The following is a 12,953-nucleotide window of genomic DNA, read 5'->3' as shown; positions in this document are numbered from 1 at the left end:
GCGGCTGACTCTCGAACAGGAGGAGAAGAGAGCGCAGGGGGAGGCTGCGGGCTCAATTTATAGAAACCCGGGGGCGCGGCGGCAGGCGGTGACTCTGACCCCGCCTCCCGCCGGGCTCAGCCAGTCCCAGTCCAAGGACTTGAGGCCTGAGCTACGTGCGCCCGTAAAACCGCGAGTAGCGGGGCCCTGCTTTCTCCCTGCTCTTTTTTTTTTTTTCCGCAGCCGCCTAGTTCAACTGGGCACGCATCAAGCGTGTGGGCCCCGACGGAGGGGGGAAGGGACTGAGACTGGCCCGATGGGAGGTGATCGGTGCTGGTTCCCAGGACTGGAGTGTGGGCAGCAGGAGACTAGGGAGTCAAGGACGGGGGCCCTTACACGCACGGATGAAACAGGACTTTGGGAGCGACTGAGATGGGGAATTGGAGCCCGAGCCCTGCACGGCTCGCGGCTGCACGCGGCCTGCCCCCTCCCCTTTCTTTCAAAGGCTGAGAGGCGGGAAAGTTGGGGAACTTCTCCTCGAGGCTCTGCGGTAGTGACACCGGAATAGCTGAGGCAAAGGGCTAGGAGGGGCCCGTGGGCCCTTCCCAGCCCCCACTTCCCCCTCCCCATCTCCTGGCTCCTGGCCTCTCTGGGACCGAGGCCTGGGCTGGGCACTGGGCAGTGGGGGCCTGGAGAGGAAGGAGGCTCGGGAGGCGGCTTGAGGGGGAGGTTTCTACACGGAAGGTCACGATGTCCTGCAGCCCTGTAGCTTGGACCTGATGATTAGGGCAGACAATCCAGGCCCTGTGTGCACCAGCGGCTCTCCCCGGGCTGGGGCCCCAGGCGGAGGACAGGATGGCTGGTGGGGGCCCAGAGGCCTCCCACAAAGTCACTCCTGGAGCCCCGTGGGCTGTGCTGCCTAGGGTGAGAGACAGTGTGCCTTTCACTCCACCCAGCCCGGGGCGAAGAGCGGGACGTGAGGGCGGAAGTGCCTCCCCGCCCTGGGACGTGCAGGCGAGCCAGGAGCCAGGGACTCCCCTTCACTGGCTTCGCTGGGGGATATTGAGGGCAGGGTGAGTCAAGAAGAGGAAAAAAGTGGGAAAAGAGGTCTTGGGCACATGGTGGGAACAGGCCCCCTGCCCCTTCCCACAGGGTATCCATTTCTCTGGTAGGAGGGCAGAGGGCCAGGTTTGTGAGTGTGGGATGGGAGCGTGCTGAACACTTGTAAGGAAGGGGGTGGGGTGGGGTGGCCTTGGCCCATCAGCAGGTGCATGGGAGGGGGATCCTGGGCCTCTTTGCTGGCCCAGCATAACCTGACACCAGCCCCCTGCCCTTCTAGCTAAAAGCCGTTTGCTAAGTTTAGCCCGCCTGGTGATAATCTTTGCTTAAAAGGCACCCACAGGACTCCAGTCCTTGTCCCTGCCTTTCTGGGATTGCCTTTCCTCCTGGGACCCAGAACCAGGCTGTGTCCTCGTCTGGCTGCCATTGGCATGGTTGGTGCGGGCTTTTCACAATGACCTCCCAGAGCAGAGTAGCAAAAGCAAGGCAAGAGGGTCCTTAATGGTGGAAGGGTGGGGTGGGGGAGTGGAGGAAGCCCCACCTCTGACTCAGCTATTCCTGCAACCAGGACCATTAACCCTTTCCCATCCAGAGCGTGAAAAGCACCTCCATGCTCCTGCACCACCAAGCGTGATTTGGGGGCGCCATCTTCCCCTCTGCCTCATGCTTGTCATTTTTCATTACTGTCTTCTCCCTGCTAAGAGGGAGCTCGGTGCCCAGGGAGCACTACTGACGTAGTGTGCTGTTGTCATGACAGCAGAGGCACCAGTGTGGTCACGACAGCCAGCTCACAGCCTCCTGTTCTAAGGTGACTCAGCAGAGAAGACTTGAGGAGCTGGAGAGGGGTGGGCAGGCTTCAGGGGCAGCCCGCCTGCAGCATAGCCCGCGCCCCCTGCAGACCCGGGAACAGTGAGGAATGCGGGAGACAGACCTTGTCTCCTGCAGAGCTGGAGGGGATCATGACCTGACCTGCCACCAGCCTGGCCCAGTCTGCTGCCAGCCTTTGGAGATGGGATTAGGGAACACGAGTGGGGGTGGGGTGAGGCACACAAAGGAAAGCAACCCTTGGTCTAGAGCAGGTTTTCTCAACTGTGACACTATTGACATTTTGGGCTGTGTAATTCTTTGTTGAGGAGCTGCCCTGTGCACTGTAGGCTGTTTAGCAACATCCCTGGCCTCTGCCCACCAATGCTGGTAGCATTCTTCCCCCACAGGCTATGACAACAGAAAAGGCCCCAGGTGTTGTCAAATGTCCTCTGGCAGGCAAAATTGCCCCCGTTCAGAAGCGCTGATCTGGAGCCGAGGCACTGCATAATTCTCCCGAGGCTGGCTGGTCACTGCGCAGGGTCCGGAGGTTGAGAAGGGAAAGGTGGCAGTGATAGGGCAGGAAGCTCATCTGCCATCCTGGGACAGGCCCTAGTTCTCTGGGCTCGCTCATCTCTCTCTGCACTGATAACCCTCTGTCTGCTGCATGAATCTGGGCTAATGTGAAAGATGACACAAAGACAAGCTTAGGAAAAAATGTCTAAAAGTATATAAAAACATTTATTCATTAGAAAACAAGGAGATTGGCAAACATATTCCAAAGTGAAAGCAGCTCAATGCAGTTCAATTAGGCTAATTTAAGAGAAAGGCCTTGCATTTTAAAGATCGTGTATGTACTTTTTTTTTGAGATGGAGTTTCACTCTTGTGGCCCAGGCTGGAGTGCAGTAGGGTGATCTCGGCTCACTGCAACCTCTGCCTCCCAGGTTCAAGCGATTTCCCTGCCTCACCCTCCCGAGTAGCTGGGATTACAGGTGCACGCCATCACGCCTGGCTAATTTTTAATTTTTAGTAGAGACAGGGTTTCTCCATGTTGGTCAGGCTCGAACTCCAGACCTCAGGTGATTCACCCGCCTCGGTGTCCCAAAGTGCTGGGATTACAGGCGTGAGTCACTGCGCCCGGCTGGTTTTGTTTGTTTTTTGTTTTTGTTAAAAGACAGACAAATATTTTACAAGGGTAACAATTAGAATTCCGGGTCACCCTACAAGTCCTAGGGTCCGTGCTGGCGGGGAGCGCGCGGGAGCGCGCCTCCTAGAGTCTGCGCCTGCGAGCCGATGCTCTGAGAATGGGGGTTGTTTTCTTGGGTGTCTCGTCTTCTGTCATCTCTGCTGAAAGATCTATGCAAAGAATTAGAGGAATAAGAAAAAGCTGAGTCACAAAGATGGTGAAAAATAGATATGAGAGAACAAGTGGGACGATCCCACACCACCCTGCAGAAATAAAATCCAAGCTGTACAGGAGGCCCTGCTGGGGCAGTGGGCAGGGCATCTACACTCAGGCCCCCACAGCAGGTCCCGTGGAAAGCAGCCCTCCGCACCCTGGCTGTGCGCCTTCTGGGCGGGGACAGGCGGGAGCATCATACCTTCCTCACTGGACTCATCGCTTGAGAAGACAACTTTGGGTTTCTTTTTGGAAGCTCGCTGCTGGGTGTTTGGATGCCGACGGGTAGTGCGGCGGGGCTCTGGTGTGACAAAGTCATTGTCTGAGGCTGTAGAAGCCGGAGGTTGGTGCCTAGAAACTAGAAGAGGCAGGAAAATGTGATTTAAAAAAGAAGAAGAAACAGATCACTGCGGGAGGGGAAGGCCCAGTCTGGTCCCGCCATACAGCCTGCCTCACGCACCAGTGGATGGCCTCTTGGCTGCTGGGGCTCTCTGGCTACCTGCCTGGCCAATCTCAAGCTCATCGATCCCATCCAAACCTCTGGTATGACAGGCCCGAAGCTTCTGCTCAAATTCATCTATTACAGCCTGGAGGGAGAAAAGGAGATGAAGAGCAGGCCTGAAAACAGTTACTTCTGATTAAAAAGAAACAAGGCCACAGAAGACATGGAGGGCCTTAAATGCACATTACGAAGAAGGCAAGCTGAGAAGGCTCCATGCTGGATCGTTCCAGTGATACATTCTGGAAAAGACAAAGCAATGGCAACAGTAAAAAGATCAGGAGTTGTGAGGACAGAGGGATAAACAGGTGGAGTGCAGGGGATTTGTAGGGCAGTGAAACTCTTCTGTATGATATCACAGTGGTGGGTATGTCATTACGTACAGTGAACCCCAATGTAAACCATGACTTTGGGAGATGAGGTGTCAATGTAGGTTCAGCGTAACAAATGTACCTCCCTGGTGCAGGATGTTGGCGGTGGGTTAGGCTGTGATGTGTAGGAGCAAGGGGTAGATGGGGACTCCCTGTACTTTCTGCTCAATTTTGCTTTGAACCTAAAACTGCTCTGAAAAAGAAAGAAAAACTGAAACAAACAAGAATTGGATGAGATGCTACTTTGGTTGTGTTTTTGGAGTAATAAAAAAAGAACTGGAGACAGAAAGATCTGGTCTTGGGTCACTCTGGCAATTTGGTTGCAACCAAGCTGGGGATAAGTCGGACGGGAACGTGACTGCGAGAGCTGGATGTGGCCCAGGGTCGGCAGATGTCTCAGCCAGCCCGGATCCCGACAGGCATGGAAGTGTCCGCACTGCTCACCTTGCCCTCAGGCTTGGCCCAGCGTCGCAGCTTGCCCACAACTGACAAAAAAGCACTGAAGATGGACTCATCTGACAGTTTGTCTCCAAAACAGTCAAAATTGTCAAGCATCTTGCGGAGGCCTCGCTCTGTGAGGGGCAGTTGTGACACACAGTAGGCCAGGTCTCGCTGCTGCCGCTCAGTTCTGCAGACAGGAAGGGCTTTGTGAGGAACCGCGAGATCCAGCCAGTAAAGGCTCAACTTTCCCCATCAGCCTTCCCAGTCCCAGGGATGCCACGGTGCCGGCAGGGAAGGGGTGGGGGATGGACCTTTCTCCCCTGCAGGGCCCTGCTCGCACAAAGAACCCTCAGGGAGGGCAGCATACCGGGCTGTGCGGAACCGCTGACACAGCTTTTCCACCAGGCTCTCTGTCTGCTTGTCCTTGGTGATGTAGGAGAGAAGCTGTCTGCAGGAAGGGGAGATGAGGATGTGCGATGGCCCAGGGCCAGCTCTGCCATCCACTAAGACCAACCCTGGACCCTCCCCCAGCCCAGTCTTCCCTGATGTTCTCTGCCATGGCCTCTGCCTCACCCCTCCCCTTCAGCAGAGCCCCATTCAGCAGAGAAGGACCCCCTACCTCAGGAATTTTCACTGTGAATGGAAATGAACAGGAACAGCTGCTAGGTAGTGAGTGCTACTGTATGCCTGCCACCATGTTAGGAACTTTATCTTATTTAGTATTTTCAAGAACTAAGGGTTAAGTATCATCAGCCTCAAAAGAAGAAGAAATAGGCACAAAGAGGCTAAGTTATTGCTGAAGGCTATACAGCTAAAAAGTAGCCGAGGTGGAATTCAAATACAGGGGTGTCTGATTCCTAAGCCTGCGCTATGTGGAAAATGTGCCACAAGGCCCGGGGAACAATACTTCATGATGGTGTGGAACGGCTCTTCCTCCACCCCCAGCTCGGGGTCTGACAGGCGGCTGATGATATCTGGAAGGAGATTATAGATTGCGTTGCCCTGTAAGACAGAGAGAGCCGTGTTAAGGAGATGAGGTGACCGACATATTCCCTCTGCAGCAAGCCCTCAGTGCCTCGCTGCCTCTCACCTTGTGGGAGAGCTCGTTGAAGAAGTTCTTGGCCAGGGCAGCAATCTGAGGCTCGGGGTCGATGAGTAGCACTGCCATCTCGCTCACCTGCCCCTTCACCTTCACCATGTCCTTGAGGATCAGGTGGGTCATCACCAGCCCCGCTGTTTTCCGCACTTGCTGAGCAGGGTCCCGGAGGCTAGGAATGGAATTGCGGGTCATGGGGACCGAGACCTCCGGACTACACCCTAACGCTGGTAGAAAAGGCCCTCAGCAGGAATCGATTATCCCATGCTCTGCCACTCCAGAAGCAGTCAGAAAGCTGTCTAGAGTTGAAAGCTGGAGTGGGGGAAAGAGGTGAAGCTTCTAACCGGAAGTGTCAGTCCCACTGGGGTGACTCTTAGCCAGGGGCCTGTACAGGTCAAGTATCAAGCAGATGTTCGCCGTGATGCCAAAGCCTAGGGGAAGAGCCCTGGTGATTCTCACACTGACTCTGAACAGACTCCGGAGCTCTTGGGAACTGCCACCACGTTGTGAGGGGTCTCTTACCGAGCATACAGATGAGGAGTCCAGGGGTCCACCAGATTGGGAAAGCGGATGGCCAGATCCCCAGTGGCAACCATGAGGTTAGACCGGACAATGGGAAGTGGAGACTTTTCCAGCATGGTGAACAGAAGACGAAGCTGGGAGTCACAGAAAGTGGCACTAGGAGCAAGAGGAGGATCATCAGGGAAGCCATTTCATCTCCATCTTCCTTGAGAAGGTGGTACCAACCCCACGGCCTACCTGATCATGCAGAACTTGCCAAGGGCAAGTGAGGCAGCTGCAGAGAGGTCTGGGTTGCTATAGAGGCCTGGGTTGTTGCAGACTTTAAGCAAGAGTGGAACAAAGGCAGCCAGTGTCTGTTTGCCTGTTGGAAGAGTAACTGCAGGTTTGGGACAGGTTCTGTCAATTGGGAAGAAACTGCTGAGTGCAGCAAGTGTTCTCACCGTCCAACAGTTCCATCTCGCAGATGCCGCGGATGAGTTCCGCCTCTGTGTCATCTGCTGTTGCCCCAACCAGCCCCAGCTCCTCCTCCATGGTGGTCTCAGAGCTTGTATTCTAAAGGGAATGAAGGCGGGGATCAGGATAAGCAGAGACATCATTTTTGATTCCAGCCCATACTTTATTTGGCATGAACAACGTGAGGAAGGGCACATTCTACAAAACCATTTAGAGAATTGTCAAATGTGTCTGTAAAGAGAAAGGATTCCTGAATTAAACAGGGAAACAATGAGGCCCCCATTTGTTTTTAAGTTACCAAAGCGTGTTTCTACGCCTCTTCCTCATGAAACACATCGTTTCCTATGTATGGTAAACAGATGGATCATGCCAGACAATGGTTCAAAGTCACAGAGGTCAGACTTTTATTTTCTCCAGTGCTGCAAGGCTCTGTGTCTTATTTGTCTGCAAGACATCACTGCCTCTAGTGGAGAGAACGCAGGCCCCATCCCGGGCCAGGCCAGCAACGAAGGCTGATGGAAAAGGCGGGCGGGTATGTGCATGTTCTGACAAACCCTGCCTCAGACAAAAAGCCTCTATCTTATGCTGAGGTGTCCAACTCCACACTCTGCACTGACCTAAATCTTTCCTTCCTGGGTGATCACTGACAGTTTCATCATTGTTCACACGAACGATTCCTAGGGTAGTAGCCACAGAGACGCAGAAATTCTTCGCTTCATGTAATAGCAGAGGAGCAGATTGCCGGAAGAGGATCAGCTCAGCTCTGAGCTGAGGTAATGAAATAAATCTGGGAAGTGCTGAGGACATTCACACACCTTCTCCTTGGGATCTTTGGTCTTGTGCTCCTGTTCTTCCCGGAGAACTCGGCGCCGACAGAGCTCTCCACTCACTGCCTGCTCCAAGTGGACCAGCTGCTGCAGAGCCACATCCCCAGCCAGGGACAGCAGGTTCATCAACAGGAAAGTGGGGAGCATTGCGGGGGACTCCCCTAGAGGAGAGGGAGAGGGAAGGCGGGCAAAGAGACATTTTTAAGTCCCATCAAACCTGAATCTGATTTTTCCTGATCTTCCCCTTGCTCACGTGCTATTCAAACTAGTGAAGTAAGAGTTGGGGGTGGGAACTGGTCCAACTTCAACTTGGACAAAACGAGACAGTGTACACTAAGGGTCGTTGCAGAAAGTGGTGGTGGCAGTGGCTCCTGGCCCTGCAGGGAAAACAGAAGCTGGCTGCCTCAGGGAGTCAACCCCTGCCCACTTACTCGGGTCCTCCTGACTGGTTCTCTTCTCTTCTAGCTTCTCCAGGGCCTGTTTTGCACAGCCCTGCAATATCTGGGCACAGATCACTTCGGCGCCCTCTGCCAGTTGGTAAATGAGGGTCACTGCCACCTCTTTGAATGGGATCCACAGTGGGTCTGGGTGGACAAAGCCTGCAGAGGAGAAGGGAGAAGCTGTTCACTGCAACAAAGGGCCCAAATCTGCCCAAGGCCTTTCCTGAGAGCTCACCTTTTGTGACCGTCTCCCGCAGTCGCTCAAACAACCTGTGTTCCTGAGGCAGCCGGAAGGGGGGTTGACGTTTGCCCAGAGAAGGCTGTGGAGAACAAGACACCGTGGGTGTGTGTACAGGGTGGACACAAGGATCTCCACTCTCCTTAGTTTGGAACCACCCCACATACCTTTCTCCTGTCAGAGATGTTGGCAATGGCATGGCACACCTGCTGGGCCAGCCTGTAGTCCTGTGGAAACTTCTCATCCAGCCCTATGCGCACCAGTGTGTCTAAATTGCTTCCCACAATTTCTGGCTTTCCTCTGGGGAAGGAAGTCACAGAGTGAAAGGCAGTCATGGATTGGACTCAACGGGGAGAAAGGGCCAACAGGGATAGGCACCAGCAGCCCACGCGGCGTCTAGAGCCTTGGAACACTACAGCGAGGCTCTGGCGCGAGGCCAGCCCCTTGGGTCCTGTTGCTTTACTGAATCCCACTACTTCTACTAGGCAAGAGGGCTGCTACTCTCACTATTTTCTTTCCCATTTAGGTGGCATCATAACTCACAGCAGAGCTCAGGTGGGCCTCACTGTGACAATGTCACTGAAGGAAAAGGAGCCTTCTCAGAACCCTCCTTTGCTCTCCCACCCCTTTGCCTGCTGGATTTGAGCCTCACCGTGCCATCATGCCAAGAAGCATGACAGAGGAACAGCGCTCCAGAGGACAGCAGGCGACCTTCTCGGTGGCCCGCTCCCACAGCAGCTGGGTCACTGCTGGTTTCAACTCATCGTTCCGCACAAACTCACAGAGCTAAGGAGAAAAGAAAAAGGGCTCAAGCCAAAAATGAACAATTCCTTGATCTTTGGTCTGCTTTTCTGAAGATGATATTGAGAACCTGAAGTAGAAAAAGTAATACTTAGGAGTGGAAAAAGAAAGAGGAGGCTCAAAATGTAAGGCAGGGGTTTGAGAGGCACTTCTCTTTCCATTCTCTACTTTTCCACTCTCATGCCTCCAAAACTATTTTATTCAAGTGACATATCGAAACTGACCTTTTGAGTTCCATGTGGGTCCACAGTTCTAAGTCTGGAGATTTCTAACAGGTTTTCTTGCCATTATCACAAACTCAACATGTCTAACATGGAAGCCATCATCCTTCCTTGCGTTTTCATTTTGCCAGTGGTATCAACACTCTATCAGTTACATAGGCTTAAAATTTCAGTCACCTAATTTTTTTACAAATCAGTCACTACTTTTCCTTTAAAAATTTGTCTTCAGTTAAGCCCATTCTGTAGTGATTTCTCCAATCCCCAAGTCCAGCGCCTCGTTACTGCCCACGGCAGCAGCCTCCACCGGCCTTCCTGTCCCATGGGTTGGTCTCAGCCTCTGCTTCCCCACATCACTTCTGCTGCACCCCAGTTTGCAGCTGCTCTCCCCTGCCTCTTGTAGGGCTTTTGCCAGTAACTGGCCTATGACATCGTGGCCAATCACCACCACCAGGCTCTTTTCTTTTCCCCAGTGAGGAGAAAAATGTGGCTGGCAGGAGCACTCTTCCCAGCAGGAGCTGGAGGTCAGTGCCACTTCCACTCTCTGTGCCCACAGTGCAAATGCTACAAAGCAGAATGGTCTCACTCAAATGCTGGGTGCCTGGCTAACACAGTTAAAGTCCTAGACTCCTGAAGTCATTCAGGGACTTTCACAGTTTAATTCCAACCTACATTCACAACTTTCTCATCTTTTCCAGATAATTTTTATTTTTATTTTTTGAGACAGCCTCCCTCTGTCACCCAGGCTGGAGTGCAGTGGTGCAATCTCGGCTCACTGCTACCTCCACCTCCTGGATTCAAGTGACTCTCCTGCCTCAGCCTCCCGAGTAGCTGGGACTACAGGCGGCCACCACCACATCTGGCTAATTTTGTTGTATTTTCAGTAGAGATGGGGTTTCACCATGTTGGTCAGGCTGGTCTCGAACTCCTGACCTCAGACCTCAGGTAATCTGCCACCTCGGCCTCCCAAAGTGCTGGGATTACAGGCATGAGCCACCACGCCCGGCCTTTTCCAGATCATTTGAACCAGAACACAATCTTCTTTGTTCTACAATGTGAACTGTGCTTTTTCTTGGGTTCTGTTTGAAATGCCCTCCCTCCTTGCTGATTCTCTAAATCCTACTCATCTTTTGAGACCCAGCTTAAGTCCTACCACCTTCAGGAAGCTTCCTGACCATCTTACCCCAAACCGCTCTCTTTCCTACTCTGCACCCCTCAGTAGAACACAGAAGTTAAGAGTATGTTTTCTAGAGCTCTTATTGCCCGAGTTTGAATCTCAAACTTTGCCACTAACTAGCTGTAACCAGCCAAGTTCAGTAACTTCTCTGTGCCTCAGATTTCTCATTGTAAAAAGCAGATAATACTACCTCACAGGGCTGTCGTGAGGATTAAACAAGTTACTGTAACATGTGAGTGCCTGTCATATATGAAATACCATATAAGTGATGTTGTTATGTTATTGCTGTGACAACCATTACCTGTACAACTTATTCTGGCACTTTATTACCTATCTGCTGCATTGTTCTAAAAATGTTCTGTGGTTTTTGTCTACTAACTAGACTGTTGGTTCCTTTAAAGTTGGGAACATGAAAGCAAATAGTCTTACACTTCTTTCTGGGGCTAAGTAAATTGCTAAATACATAGTAATAACTCAATAATACTTGTTGCCAGGCGCGCTGGCTCACACCTGTAATCCCAGCACTTTGGGAGGTTGAGGCGGGTGGATCATGAGGTCAAGGGTTCAAGACCAGCCCGGCCAACATGGTGAAATCCTGTCTCTACTAAAGATACAAAAAAGTAGCCAGGCGTGGTGGCGCACGCCTGTAGTCCCAGCTACTCAGGAGGCTGAGGCAGGAGAATCACTTGAACCGGGGAGGCAGAGGTTGCAGTGAGCCAAGATTGCGCCACTGCACTCCAGCCTGGGCAACAGGGCGAGACTCCATCTCAAAACAAAAAACAAAAAACCCCAAAAATACTTGTTGAATGAATAAAGAAAATGAAAGCAGGAAGCCTTACAATTTCCTCAAGACACTGAATGGTCCCAACCGAGGCATCCACTAGCAGCAGAGAGAGATTCTGAATCAAAGCCTGGGCCTTGGCTCTGTGGGAACAGCAGAGATCAGCGGTCATTATAAGATTGGGAAGCGGAACTTGGCCAACAGTGCTTAGGGCTATCCCACCAGTGTTAAATAACTGCTCTCCCTGGAAACCGAGCCCCACCCGAAGCCCCGTTATGATGGACTGCCTATGGATCTGGAACTCCTTGGGAGAAATGCACCTCTTCCTTTAGGAGACAAGGAAAGTCCTGTGAGAAGCTGACCTTGGAAAAGTCAGCAAAGGCAAAAGTACCCCATATACCTGGCAGAGTCCCCTTTGGGGTTGAGGTAGAGTTGGCGGAAGGCATTAAGCACAGCTTCCCGGACACCAGGCTCCTTAGACCAGATGAGAGGCAGCATACGGCGCACCCCAAATAGGGCCTGGGGTACCCCAAATTGGAAGACCATCACAAAGAATTCAATCACCTCCTGCACCACTGAGAGAACATGTACAAATGTCACCCATCTACTTCGCAAAACCCCCTCAATACCTAAAGACAGAACCTTTCTGAATGTAACAAGATGCAAATGGAGGCCTTCCTCATTTTCCCTGAGAGTGTCGACTCCTCCTGTAAGGCCTTATCATGAAATACTATATGCATTAAAATGTATAAGCTGTGTCTAGAGGAAGCAAATAGAAATAAAGAACCCCTGCCTTTTTTTTTCTTTTTTTTAAGACACAGGTTCTTATTCTGTTGCTCTGGCTAGAGGGCAGTGGCATGACCACAGCTCACTACAGCCTCAAACTCCTGGGCTCAAGCAATCCTCCTGCCCAGGCTTCCGAGTACCTGGAACTACAGGTGTGTGCCATCAAGCCCAGCTAATTTTTGTTTCTTTGTAGAAATGGGGTCTTGCTATGTTGCCAGGCTGCTCTCGAACGCCTGGCCTCAACCTGTCCTCCTGGCTTTGGCCTCCCAATGTGTTGGGATTACAGGCATGAGCCATCGCGCCCAACTGAGAACCCCTGCCTTTTAAAGGAGGAGACAGATGTATCAATAAAATATGGACAACAACTCCAAAATCCATGGCTGGGTGCAGTGGCTCACACCTGTAATACCAGCACTTTGGGAGGCTGATGCAGAAGAATTGCCTGAGCCCAGGAGTTGGAGACCAGCCTGGGCAACAAAGGAAGGTCCCATATCTATTATTAATAAAAATTTAAAAAATTAAAAAATCCAAAAGAACCCCAAGGCTGTCCTTATGGAAAGGAACTCTGGCATACCTGTAGTTGTGTTTTCATACATCATCTTGCTGGTAATGCCAATGGCCGCTGTAATCTTCCGGGAGAAGCTGTAGGCATCCTGCAGATACTGCACCAGCATCTCCTGCTTCATCAGTTCATCACTTCCCCTGGACTCCTCAGGCTCCAACACACTGGGCTTATTTTTATAGACAGTCTGTCCTGTGACCATGTTTCCTACAGACTCCTGGGGATTCTTTTCTTGTGTGGAAGCTGCTGGGCCTAAGGAGTTAGAGAAGTACAGGATGGTTTCTTTCGTTCAAGGGGATACAGGGGACTCCAATAGCTGTCAACATTCCTGGATATTTACTTACTTATTATTTTATTATTATTATTTTTGAGACAGAGTCTCGCTCTGTCACCCAGGCTGGAGTGCAGCGGCACGATCTCGGCTCACTGCAAGCTCCGCCTCCCAGGTTCACGCCATTCTCCTGCCTCAGCCTCCCGAGTAGCTGGGATTACAGGCACC

General features: G+C 52.0%; 1 protein-coding gene across 3 annotated transcripts in view; it reads right to left on the bottom strand.

The window, feature by feature from the left end:
• Window positions 1-2,564: 2,564 nt before the first annotated feature.
• Window positions 2,565-12,953, bottom strand: part of NCAPD2 (non-SMC condensin I complex, subunit D2) — a 37,014-nt gene continuing 26,625 nt past the window's right edge. For all 3 annotated transcript variants that reach the window (XM_011982951.1, XM_011982950.1, XM_011982952.1), the window contains 18 exons: window positions 12,467-12,706; window positions 11,507-11,681; window positions 11,165-11,249; window positions 8,782-8,915; window positions 8,297-8,429; window positions 8,127-8,211; window positions 7,883-8,050; window positions 7,440-7,612; window positions 6,612-6,723; window positions 6,409-6,532; window positions 6,172-6,327; window positions 5,644-5,821; window positions 5,461-5,555; window positions 4,921-5,001; window positions 4,557-4,740; window positions 3,703-3,829; window positions 3,445-3,600; window positions 2,565-3,199 (listed from right to left, as the gene is read on the bottom strand). In XM_011982951.1, coding sequence (XP_011838341.1) covers window positions 3,114-3,199; window positions 3,445-3,600; window positions 3,703-3,829; window positions 4,557-4,740; window positions 4,921-5,001; window positions 5,461-5,555; window positions 5,644-5,821; window positions 6,172-6,327; window positions 6,409-6,532; window positions 6,612-6,723; window positions 7,440-7,612; window positions 7,883-8,050; window positions 8,127-8,211; window positions 8,297-8,429; window positions 8,782-8,915; window positions 11,165-11,249; window positions 11,507-11,681; window positions 12,467-12,706 — 2,492 coding nt within the window. In that variant the 3' untranslated portion in view covers window positions 2,565-3,113. The remainder of the gene's footprint in view (window positions 3,200-3,444; window positions 3,601-3,702; window positions 3,830-4,556; window positions 4,741-4,920; window positions 5,002-5,460; window positions 5,556-5,643; window positions 5,822-6,171; window positions 6,328-6,408; window positions 6,533-6,611; window positions 6,724-7,439; window positions 7,613-7,882; window positions 8,051-8,126; window positions 8,212-8,296; window positions 8,430-8,781; window positions 8,916-11,164; window positions 11,250-11,506; window positions 11,682-12,466; window positions 12,707-12,953) is intronic.

Source organism: Mandrillus leucophaeus, unplaced genomic scaffold (assembly GCF_000951045.1).
Source record: "Mandrillus leucophaeus isolate KB7577 unplaced genomic scaffold, Mleu.le_1.0 Scaffold245, whole genome shotgun sequence".
NCBI lineage: Eukaryota > Metazoa > Chordata > Mammalia > Primates > Cercopithecidae > Mandrillus > Mandrillus leucophaeus.
Note: the sequence above shows the minus strand (reverse complement) of the source record. Positions and strands in the feature narration are given on the sequence as shown.